Genomic DNA, 12723 nt, shown 5'->3' on the forward strand with positions numbered 1-12723 from the left:
AATTGTCATTGATTGAATATGCAATTAAAATAGAGTATGATTCATCTCCATAGTTTCATATTTTTGTTAGATAATATATCATAATTAACTATGTTATTAAAAAAAAAAATTGATTTTTACTATAAAAAATATATCTATATAAAATATTCTGATTTAAATGGAATCATTAACTATGACAATTTGGCGGACGAATGAAACTACTATCATTTTTATTTAAGATGTTATAAAAAAAAAAAAGGTTATAATGAAATTATATAAAGATTAAATATCTTCTAAAATATAATAAATAAATAAATGTACTGGTATCATAGTATGTTATATATTTACTTGTACTTGGTTAGTCGTGTCACAAATATCTTTCCCATCTCTTATATTGATCAAATTTAGAAATAATTTGTTTCCACACAACATTTGTTAAAAAATTAAAAATAATACTTTGACGTTTAGAAGAAAATCAGAAAACAAGACAATTACATTATTATTGTTAATATTTTGTGTTATTTAACTGAGAGATATAATAAATAGGGGAGAAAATGTTATTCCTTCAATAAAAATAATTGTAACCAACCATATTGAATAATTTTGGAACCTTTACAAAAATAATGTTATTTTTCTTGTTACTCACATTATTATTTTTGTAATAAAAAGTATTTTTTTTAAATTACCATGGATATCAAAATACCATTTCACTTATTTTTTTTTATAAGTAATCTCATCCAAATCAAAGCCCAGGCTATGTCACTAATTCATGTCTCATGACTTTAATCTTAAATTTTTAGCATCATGTCTACCCCTAACATGAATATTATTTATTAGAAAATAAATTATTTATACTAAATAACTATAAAATGTTTTACTCGAGATTCTTATTTTTTTTTTCTTTTAATGAAATGAATTTGTTCAAAAAAAAAAAATATTTTACTCAGACAAAATAAGTTTATTTTTACCTTCAAATACAAGACTTCAACAATTATACAGAAACCAAAAATTTATATTTTTTAAAAATTATACTTTATTTTCTAGAGTAAGTTTATTCTAACATTAACATAAATTTGAAAATAGAGAAAGTAAACAAAATTGTAATTATCATTTCTGTCCATTAAATTTGAAGTATGTACAAATCAAACTCCTAACTTTATTATTCCTCCCTAAATCTCATGATTTTAAAGGACAATCCCTCCATTGCAGCCAAAAAAGTACAATCCTGCAAATTCAATATTCAGGAAATATATATTAGAAAAAAACAATAATTAATAATGCTTTCAACCGTTACAAGCCAAAATTGAAAAATAAAATAAAATTAAATTAAATTAAAAAGTATTTACCAATTTGGAAGTTCTTATTTTCACCCCCAGTTGGATAATTTGGTGCTGAGAGAGTTGTTTCTGTATAATGACAAGAGATTTAAACCATTTTATGAACCTAACTCGAACTCATGTGCCAAAATGCAAATAAAAGAAAATAAAGGGACTAAAATTGCAGTAAATAAAATGTGAGGACAAACCTTATTGGAGATTTTAGGCAATTAATCATGACTCTTTCTTTCCACCCATAAAGATGGAATATCCAAATTGCCATCACACAGCCTGTCAAAAATAAAATTAAAAAATTAAAAAATTAAAAATTAAAAAGATCCAAGATGTAACTGTAATGTGTGGGGGACAAATGGTTAAGGTTTGTTCTTTTTATCTATTATCAAAGATTTTGTGTCACATTAAAAACAAAACAAAAATGTCAGCAATTCCTTTATAACCCATAAAGACAATTTTATGTATGAATGAAAAACTATTCTTTTAAAGCTTGAAAATGACATTTAGGTCATTTGAGACAACTTACATACCTTTATCATCACATAGGGTCGAACCGATGGGCTAAAATTTGCATCTCTAAGGGTCTTTTTCAATAGTAATTAAGGCCATTGTATGACCCATAAGTGTTGGAATATGGCAACAACTCTTCGACCTCAATTCTTGAACTCGTGGTGCTCATGCTTTTCTTGATCCGATTTCTATTGATTGACTCGACCTCAACCAAGAATACGCTGTAGACTGGCCTATGATCCGAGAATCTAGATTCTCCTCGGACATAAGATATTTGACGAAGGCCACTTCCGTACCATAGTATGCGGTCGCACCTTCACACGCCCAAATACAACATTAGTCTCTTCATAAAAAATCCATAAATGGTAAAAAAAAAATAAAAGCTCGGGATTAGGTTATTACCATGCGGGAGTTCTTCGTTTTTGTTTTGGATGCAAGTCGTCGCCAGCATATTGATCTGAGTTATTCGAGTACTTGTAAGTCGGAGGGAAATAGATCTGGCCTTCTTTCCAATCCTCAAAAACACGGCCATAACTTTGCTCTATTTGAAGCTGCAAAATAAGCAAACACAAGATTGTGTTAGTTTTAGAATGAATTATAAATTTATAATAGAAAGTTTTTCGAGTGGTACCTGATCATTTTCCAACAATGCCCTCCAATCTCGCATCTCAACTAGTGCTTTGGCGTAACGATAGGATAGGGCAATCCGATAATTCAAATCGCCAAGCCAAATAACACGACTACGACAACAAAACCGACATTAGTTCAAGTTTAATGAAATAAAGCTATAGAAATGAATTCATTACAAAATCTTACTCATGATCGAGGATTGTTTGAGGGGCATTTTCGTCCCCAACTCCATGAACTCTAGGGAACCTCGTTTTTCGAAGAATTTCCATTACATCCGCGTTTCTACGAAGCTCGTCTCCTTCCTTTTGTCCCGATGTCAAATGACTGCAAACGAAGCAAAAGCTTGTTTGGTGTAAGGACATGCTAATCGAAATTGAACCCTGAAAGATCACACGAGTTAATATTATCTAGTTATTATTCTTGAGTCATTTATTATAGTAAAAATTCTCAAATTTACCTTGTTTCCTAAATAACCCATTAATCCTCTGCCCACGCAAGAAACTTTCATGTTTCGAACATAATCCCTTAAATCTCTCTTCACCCATACAGTAAGGAATATCCCGACCATTTGCTTGCTGGCGACCAAACAGTACCTTGACTGCCCATCTCTTTCCGACATGGAATTAGAATTAGACCATCTGTAAGACGGCGGGTCCGGTGAATCCTCAAGCCCATTTTCATCGTCAGATGATTCCCACCTGCAATTCCGTTCATAGTACTCTCCTGTCGTATGGCCACGACTTCCACGGTCACATACACTAAATCTTCGGTCAAGTCTAGGTTGCGGTTGAACATACATTACATCGTTGTCCGACATTCTCATACTACGACTCAAGGAATGAAAAGAACGACGGTGGAAGAAATTCGGCGGATTTTCCCTCGTTGATCCTCCTTCAAAATCTGAATCTAGTTCAACTACTGGATCAGGAACAGGGGAAGGGGTTCGATAGTCGCCGCTTGTGCCCGGAAGGCTGTTTAGTGTTTTTCGAATTAGGGCTACCCATTTTCTAGCCGGGCCGTTGTCTTCTGTTCCTAATACATTTCCGGCATTCAATGGAACAATCTCTTGAAACCTGAATTACTCCAAAAAGATTAGATCTTGAACTGTTTGATTTGATTTCGAGTTGTTTAAAAACACATACCCAAGAACATATATGTCAGCCGGCGGGGAAGCATGAAGCCAGTCATCAAGATTCAAATTGCTTGGTGGGGATTTCCCAGCAACATTCCAAGTAGCCACGAAAACCCTTAAGAGAGAAAGAGATGAATTTAAAGATTGACTCCATTAAAAGACAACTGATTGATAAAGTCTTAAAGAAAAGAAGAAAACCTATGATTATGGATATCAGTGATTTGAGAAGACTCTAAGTCAATCTTACTCCGGCGGGCACGATCTATGTTCTTCCTGCTTGTCGTCCTCCTCCCTGCTGATTAAAAAAAAACAAAAAAAGATTGCTTTCGTTAATCTTGAATTGTTTTAGGGGTTCAAGGAATGGGGGTCCAAAGGAGGGCTGATGATACTGAACCTGTTTTGCTTTTCTTAATGGTGGCGCATGCTGCATCTCTCTCTACTGAGAAGTTTTGCCTCCATTCTTCATCACCACCACCTGAAAAAGAAAAGGGGATAAAGTTGAATAAAGCTGCTCTGTTTCCACTGTTAACTGCCAACAATTGCACCCAAGAAACAAACCCAACAATTTTTTTTAAAAAAAATTAGAAATAGAAAACATTCTTTCAATCTCAGGGACAGGGAGGAAGAAAACAAAGACAAGATTCTCTTCCTGCTTCCATTATGGATTGAACCCATTAAATTCCAAAAAATTCAGACAGTGATTGATGTTGAACAACAAACCCATGTGAGTTCATTCAAGAAAATTGCAGACCAATATCTCATCATTCCCAACTTACAAAATTATATTGTTACCTAATAATTGAACGAAATGAAAACGAACCTGGGTAAACGACGTCGTCTGAATTAAAGTCCTCAGCTTTGCTCTTGATGTTGAACCATTTCTTGACAAGGGTCTTAGACCAAGAAAGCTTCATCCAATACAACAACAAGAATCAGAGATCGTAGAAGAAGATGAAGAAGAAGAAAGTCAATTTCCTATAAAAACAAACCTTGCTTTTCTTGCAATTGTCATCTCTCATTGTCTCACAAAACTCATCAAGGATGAGTGAAAAGCTTCAATCTTGAATGTAACTTATCAAATTTGATCTGCCGATTTCCTTCACCAACCAAGACTCTTTCCTCATAAATATATTGGGCTAACTAGCTTCCTCCTCCTCCGGCCAAAGATTAAAGAATTAAAGTGAACCGATGGATAGTAGATAAGAAGTAGAAGAGAGAGAAAGAAAGAAGTAGGACTCTCTCTGTTCTGTTCTGTTCTCAGCTAACAAGGAGAGAACAATTAAGGGAGCCCCGATTTCTCGGCATTTTGGTTCCGGGAATCTAAACACGAGGTCTAATCAAAAGAAAACACTCACTGTTTCTTTAAAAATAAAAAAATAAAAATCTTAAAAGGCTTGTTCTTCTTCTTCTTCTTCTCTAAGCGTGGAAGTAAACCTATGAGATTCTGGTGTAGAAACAAGACAATGTAGGAGACATAAAAGAGACAGGAAAGAGAGAGAGAGAGAGAGAGAGAGAGAGAGAGAGAGTGAAGAGGGTCGTCTTCTTCTTCTTTTATCCCCCCTCTATATTACCTCTTTCTAAGCTCAGAAAAGTATCGAATTTGAGGAGAATAAAGTGCTGTGCTGTTTCAAAAACTCTCTCTCTTAACTCAGCTTTTACGACCAAACCAGAGGAGAGGGATGGGGGGTAATGACCCTAGATTGGGTATTTGTTTATTTGACCCAACTCTTAAAATATTACAAATAATTTCATTAATTTGAGTAAGAGTTGCTAAATAATTGTTAATTTTGTTTTAAAGAAGAAGATTAAGGAACCAATCAGCATGATGTCTGGTTTGTCGACCCTGTCTTAAGGTTTTTTGTATTTTTTTTTTCTCTCTCTCTCTAAATCAGAGTATGGCATCTGAGATTTGTTTTGAAAAATCCAAGCTGTCCGGTCCATCCTTCGTGGGACATCATCTATGGAAGAAGAAGGAAAAGAGAGGGTAAAAAGGAAATGGTGAAATTTTGTTTTTCTTACTATTTTGGCAATACAAAATCATAACAAACATGGTAAGAAATATATTTTGGTTTACCAAATATTATATCAGATTGCCTTCTTCAATATATATACATCAATCTCAAATCTCTCTACAAGATTTACTTAATTAAATTCACCTTTGGATTAAGAAAATTAAGCATAGAAAGGTGGAATAATATTAGCATGAAAGAAGGCATAAATGTCTGAAAGAAAATCTTATGGGGGCTAACAAAAATATAATTGTGAAGTGTGCACACATATCTTCTAATTCTCAAAAACCATATTAGAGAACAAAAATGTATTGGTTTGGTGTGGTTGGGAGAACTTAAAGAGGCCACTATTTGGGTCAATCTAGGCTATTGTCCCATGTGAGTTGGGGCACTTGTCCCAAATTTTAGGGGCTGTTTTCAATAAGCATGCCTATTTTGCTTCATTGTATTTGCCTTTGTCTTGGAAATTTGTACTATTACATCACATTATATGGGTTTTGTATGTGTTTTTACTCGAAAGTGATTTGATGGATTATTTAATTAATAACCTTTTAATTAATTAAATTGACTAATCTTGTTAATTGCACATGCTACATGTGGGAGACCGTGTCTGGCTTTCATAGATTTTACTTATTTTTGCATACTTCAAGGTTCTTGTACTTTTACTAAGTTTATTTATTTATTTATTTATTTTTAATTTTCTTGTTATTTATTTATACTTTTTTTTTTTAATTTTAATTTGGAGAATACACCTATTAACTACTTCTCAACAAAACCATGTTTTTTAATTTGTAAATTAAATTAAATTAATTTGATGGGGTTCTTCACATAATCTTTACGTGTATATTGGAGAAATGTTTTATCAATCACTTCTTGAATATGGACCCACAAATAATAATAAAGAACAAGTCAACCCTATCATTAATAGACATAAATTTTGATTTCATGCTAGGATATGTACGGAATCTATATTATCGTTATACCCTTTATTTATTTTCTTATATTTATTTGTGTTCATGGCTTCGATTAATATGATTGATCGAAATTGTATGGTGAATTTTTATACTGTTATTTAATCTTGCTCATTTTATGAGGAATTTTGATTAGTTTTATAATAACATAAGAGCAAATAATATTTGATTATAATTAATTTGATAGAATGATCTTGTAACAAATAATTTCTTAAGGTTGATTTTGTTTTTGGAGAATCATGAGTTGATGACATGGTTTTATTTTTATTTTTTATCTCTTAATTTGAAATTAACATGCAGATTGCAAAAATTATTATTCTCTTCTCACACACACATACATACATATATATTCATTTATTTTTCATTAATTACATTAATGCTCTCTCATTTTTATTCTATTTATATACATTTTTAAATACTTGAAGGTACTAATTTTTGAATTGGATTCAAATTAAAGTACCAATATCTGATAGGATTTATATTTATTTTTCATTCCCCCAATTGGTTAGGTACTCTATCACAAACATTTGCATCTATATCATATTTATAATTTGTAAAGTGTATAAATTTATATTTTTTTCTAGAAGTACTGATGAATAAAATGTAATAGTATTTTGCAAATAAAATACATAACAATTTTAAAATTTTATTACAATTTAAGACTGGTAAAAAAAACATATAACATATATTATATGGAAATGATTAAATTAGTATTACATTGAAACAAAAATATTAAAATTATTATGTTTTCTTCAAAAAGAAATAAAATATAACAATAATTATTAATATTTTATTTTTTATTTTTTTCACTTTCATTTTTTTTTGTTTGGGAATTGTTTATTGTTACCCTTTCTTACTGTGTTTGTAATAATTTTTTAAGTATGTGTACGTTCTTTTCTTATTAGTATAGTTAGGAGACGAAATAAATGTTTAATGAATTGTTTTTTATATGTTCAATAAATAGTTATTAAACTATAATCAGTTATTATTTAACATTAAAAAAATAGTGTTTGTTTATCGATTTTCGACTAAGAATAATTTTCATTTTTGTTCAAAGTATTTAGTATAATTTATTTCGACATCGTTTAAATGGTTCATGTGGTTTGTTTTTTTTTCTAAACTATTCATCGTTATAAAAATTTGAATGTGTTCGCCTTTAAAGTTAGTTTCAATAAATTGTTTGATCTTTGGGTATTTTTTTTTGTTGAGAATTTTGTTTTATAATTTGTTCATACAATCTAGTATTTAGATTATAAATTAATTATTTGTAATTGTAGATATTATTTTATTTATTTTAAAATTAATTCTCTATTCAAGTCTCTCTTTATTGAAATGAAGCCTTTATAGAAAAAAAAAATGTGTATAGATTGGTGGTTACATTTGCCCAAGTTCATATTTTGGGTCAAATTGATCAAGCTTTTAAACATGAGAGCCAAATCATAATTTTGGTAATCAACTATGCTCAATAGTTTTTCTTTAAGATTTGAAAATTTGTCATATTACACTCATGTTATATTTCGTTTATACTATGTTATTCAGTTTAAATAAATAAAAATGTCCAAATCAACTTGTACATATCAATTAATCTTTATAGAAAATTAGCACAAACAACTTATCTACCTAACTTTTTATTTTAATATAACTTATATTCGTAAAATTAGTAAAAGAAAATACCGATTAATCCATAGGCAAATAAAATCGGTCCAATTCACCATATGAAAATGACGCATTCTTGTAGATATTTTTAAGAACGTTTATTTCTCTTTATTGACACATTGAGATGAATCTAAGTTCCATCTTTTTGGGGGCATTTTTTTAGAGAGATGATCTTTGATCCAAAAAAAATAATAATATATAATTATATATTAGATTTGTGTATCTTAAGTTAAAATGTATTACATAATTGGTATGGTTTCAACTTAGCATTGAGAAAATTAAAATACTTTGATTGGAATAGTATATGTTTTCAAATAGAATCTAACTTGATAATACAAATTTTAGTTTAATTTTCTACCACTAAATTATTCCTAATGGGTATATATATATATATAATTTAAATTTATGAAATAATCAAAAAGAAATAATAAAATCCCGCATATTTAATTTATATATTGTCCCCTATATAAAAATATATAGTTTAAATATTTCAGAGAACCTCATGTTCGTTAACTTACCCTTATTTTAGATAATAATATTAAAATATCGTCATATGTTAATGGCAACAAATGTTAGGTAAAGTTATTAAAACTTATATAACAGATAATGGAAAGTTGAAAGAAAAGACCTAGACACTTGTTTGTCATAGTTTTTGATAATATTAAATGAATGATAATATTGGTATAATTTGACTTTATTTAAATAGATAATTAAGTTATCCTATTTTATTTTGGATCATTTATTCTTGATGATATATTTTATAACCATTTTTTTTTTGTTATTGTTTTAATGGTTCATATATATTACAACTAAAAATGGTTTAAACAAATTAACAAAAATATAATAAAAATAAATAAATTACAATAAAATAAGAAAAAAAACGTTACCCAACGTATTATCGAATTTATAAATTATTGAAAATAAATAAGTCTCGATCTACCCTACCCGACTTTCTAGAACGAATATAAAAAAATCATAATAATATTATTATAAAATATACAAATCGAACTATTAAAGATCACCTCATATATATTCTTGGTTAAGATAACAAATCTAATGTTTATATTATTAATTATATGTATATATTAATATATATTCTTGGTTAAGATAACAAATCTAATGTTTATATTATTAATTATATGTATATATTAATTTTATCTTGGCACCATTTTAATTATTATATTCCCAAGTCCCACCTGCATTAGGAATGTAGCATACTAGTCTTTCAATTATATATATTAAAAACTTTTATTTAAGGGAGATTATATATCACTTTTATTTTATTGGGTCAAGTTAGATTGTGATTGATTTCGTAAGAGAGATATGATAATCAGTGATTAAAAACTTTATCTTAACTTCTCATTGATTATATATTTAAGAAACCTCATTTAATATAATCGTGAGTAATATAAATAATTAATGGTTTTATTTTTATTCATAAATCTATTATCCCTTTTCAAGCAATATAATGAAATCACCCCTCCTACATTTATATTCATGTCAAATTGGGACCACAACTTGTCAGATATGTTGCGTCCACCATTCAACCTGAATATTTTATTTTTTTCTCAATTTAAGACATTTTAAAAAAAAAATGGACAAGACATGAAAAAATGGTAAATAATAGTACCTATAAAATAGGAAATAAATTTCATTTTTACCACTTGCATACTTCAAAATTGAAATCCTTGTAATTAATTTACAACATTTATTTATTTTATCATGATTTTGTCAATTTTTAAATGAATAAACAAAACTTTAATGTTTTCATTTTTCTTCAAAATTAACACGTCACTAATTCTTTTTCTAAAATATTCCTAAAAACTTAAATCTGAACAAGTCTCGACTTATCCGTATTTCTTTCTCTTTTATTTTTAAACTCTTTAATTTACATCCCTTTATTTTAAAGATTTTCATTTTTATAGGGAAAATTTATGTTTTTTTTATTATTTCTCAATTTATGTACATATATAGTCCCTTTCAAATAATAAACTTTACTAACAAAAATAAATAAATAAAGAACCGCCAGTTGTTTTTTTTGCTTAATAATAATTGAGGTTGAAATATTCTTTTGATTACTAATTTATATATAGAAAGAAATTTTTATAAAATAATTGACGAATTCAGTGTATGTTTTAATATATATTATTCAACAGTAAGATTATATATACAAATTGCCCCTAATTATGTAATCACAACTTGTGAATAAAATTTCTTTTATTGTCAAACTCCAGATGTGTATATAATTTGTCATCAACACTAAATACTTAACATATATATACAATGAATTATGAATTGCAAATTGAGTATTTAAAATACTCCATTGACAAAGAAAAGTACTTAAACAATAGTTATTCTTAATTAATTATAGGATAATTGTAACTTATGGATAGAAATTCATGTCATTAGACATTAGATAGATCTACACACAAGTGACTATAGAGTCAATATTTTCCATTAATCTATTATATGTACTATGTATCATGATGATCAATTTAATAAAAACACTAGATAAATTTTAGACAATGGTCTTTGCTTTGCTCATCGGATTGATTAGCGGGACTAGATTGTTGTCAACCAATTGTGATTTGCTATTAGGGTCGGAAATTGACAATTTTAATGTTGAACATGCGCGGTTATATAATATTATTTAATCAAACTATAGGTGGAACTATAAATATTTACATTTCTTCGTGTTGTTCATGCATGGTGAAATCTTGACGGAGATTATTGTTATGAAAATATGATTTAGTTTCGGCTATTCAAATTTTTCTCCATTTTTTGTGGCCTCTTATGAAACACCTTGGATATTCTTGAAATGACCAAGTCCACCTCTTCCTTTTTGGACATGTGGATTAACATGGGTAAGATATTAAGAATGAAAAAGTGGCATGTCATCCATGTTGTGGTGGGTTATTTGATTGAACATGACAAAAGCATGTCGTCTAATAAATTTCGCTCATCTCGGTTGTAGGCCTTGTCGATGATTCATAGATTCAACGTCATGTGAAGGGCGTGTATCTTCGATAATGGTTTCATTTGGTTGCAGATTGTGTTATCTTGCAAGTAATTATATATGGACTTTTATATTATGTTTTTTAGACTAGATACTATTTGGATTCCTAAGTTTTATTGTAACCTGAATTTTATGTGCGGTTCTGAACTCGTTTTTAGAGTTGTGTTTGTGCCAAATATGAGTTACTAGCAATAAGCATAGCTAATCAACATGTAAACATATATACCAAACTATATTGTTTTTTAATTAAAAAAAAATTATATTAAAATGACAAGAATAAGAAGGTTGGTTTGGATATTCTAAGATGCATGGTTTTACAAGCTGGTGATATCCTGATAGACTATTTGCCTTAGAAAGAATAAAAATATTTTTTTGAATTTAAACTCATCCATTATGCTTATCAGTTATATCAATCGTTATTACTTTAGGTGATGTATGATAACGCATTTTTATCTTTATATATATATATATATATATATTATTTTTTAATGTATGCATGTCATGCATCAATCGTGTATCTACCGATCCAATATCACAATAAAAGTTGTTATACGATGATACCACCAATTTCCCTTGTTTTTTCTTTCATTATTTTATTATCCTTTGCTTAAAACATATATATACTAAAATGAGTTTGACATAAATTTTAACATTTCAATAAAAAAATTATACTAAAAGGAAAATCTACAAGGTATATATATATATATATATATACATATTCCACAATGGTTTTATACATCAATTTATTAATTTTTTAAAATGAAGTTGAAATTGTTTTTGGGCTGGTTAATTATAAATTGATTAATTTGTTGGGGGGTTGAAATGAAGGACAGTGGCAGGTAAGCTAGACAGAAAGAAACAGAGAAGAAGAGGTGGTCAAAGGGATGAAGAAAATGGCAATTGCATGATCTTTGATTTTTTCTACTTTCAAATTCTATCTAACCTAATCATTCTCTCTCCTCCTCTTCCTCACCCATGGAAATAACATGAATTTATTTTATTTTCATATATCTAAAATTATATATATAGGATTCCCAAATATATATATTTTGATATATATATTGATGAGTGATATATATGTTTGTAATGGGGTTGTCTCTAATGTCGTTTTCCATAGCCAGCTGCTGCGCCAAGAAATAATGGACATTTGCAGTGACATGCTTCCCTGTCCCTTTTTAGAATCATCTCATCATAACTTTATTGTTCTAATATATATATATATATATATATATATATATTCCTCTTTATTAAGATATCCAATACATACATGTTGTTGGATATTCATTCATTCATTATCTTTTTCTTTTCATTCTTTTATCTTTATCATAATAGGAATATGTTTGTAATCCACTAACATAGTTAAAATGATAAAAATATTTTTAAGAAGTCAAAGATTACTGGTGTTTTAAAATTACTTGAATCCATATATTTATCAAATTTAATGAGTTATCATCACATGCAAGTTTCCCTCATGCCATTTACTTTTCAT

The 12723-nt window shown here is 28.6% G+C and overlaps 1 protein-coding gene across 3 annotated transcripts; it reads right to left on the minus strand.

The window, feature by feature from the left end:
• Positions 1-1068: 1068 nt before the first annotated feature.
• LOC124933037 (type I inositol polyphosphate 5-phosphatase 4) lies at positions 1069-5220 on the minus strand. Of its 3 annotated transcripts, none has more exons than XM_047473759.1 (13): positions 4572-5220; positions 4403-4490; positions 3977-4057; positions 3781-3877; positions 3593-3697; positions 2908-3523; positions 2637-2830; positions 2452-2560; positions 2223-2371; positions 1841-2134; positions 1505-1586; positions 1326-1385; positions 1069-1204 (listed from the first exon to the last, which is right to left on the minus strand). In XM_047473759.1, exons 1-10 carry the CDS (start codon positions 4599-4601, stop codon positions 1900-1902), a joined length of 1704 nt encoding a protein of 567 aa, XP_047329715.1. In that variant the 5' UTR covers positions 4602-5220; the 3' UTR covers positions 1069-1204; positions 1326-1385; positions 1505-1586; positions 1841-1899. The 3 variants fall into 3 exon arrangements, with proteins under 3 accessions (XP_047329715.1, XP_047329716.1, XP_047329717.1); XM_047473760.1 differs by having other exon boundaries at positions 1837-2134; XM_047473761.1 differs by having other exon boundaries at positions 3781-3874; positions 4572-5219.
• Between the last annotated feature and the right edge of the window lie 7503 nt (positions 5221-12723).

Source organism: Impatiens glandulifera, chromosome 3, assembly GCF_907164915.1.
Source record: "Impatiens glandulifera chromosome 3, dImpGla2.1, whole genome shotgun sequence".
Taxonomy (NCBI): domain Eukaryota; kingdom Viridiplantae; phylum Streptophyta; class Magnoliopsida; order Ericales; family Balsaminaceae; genus Impatiens; species Impatiens glandulifera.

Bases quoted from the DNA above. Each gene is read 5' to 3' on its own strand.
- LOC124933037 (XM_047473759.1), bottom strand. From the start codon at position 4,601: ATGAGAGATGACAATTGCAAGAAAAGCAAG. The intron at 4,491-4,571 runs GTTTGTTTTTAT...TATTGGATGAAG, and splicing joins ACAATTGCAAGAAAAGCAAG to CTTTCTTGGTCTAAGACCCT. The intron at 3,698-3,780 runs GTTTTCTTCTTT...TTCTCTCTTAAG, and splicing joins ACTGATATCCATAATCATAG to GGTTTTCGTGGCTACTTGGA.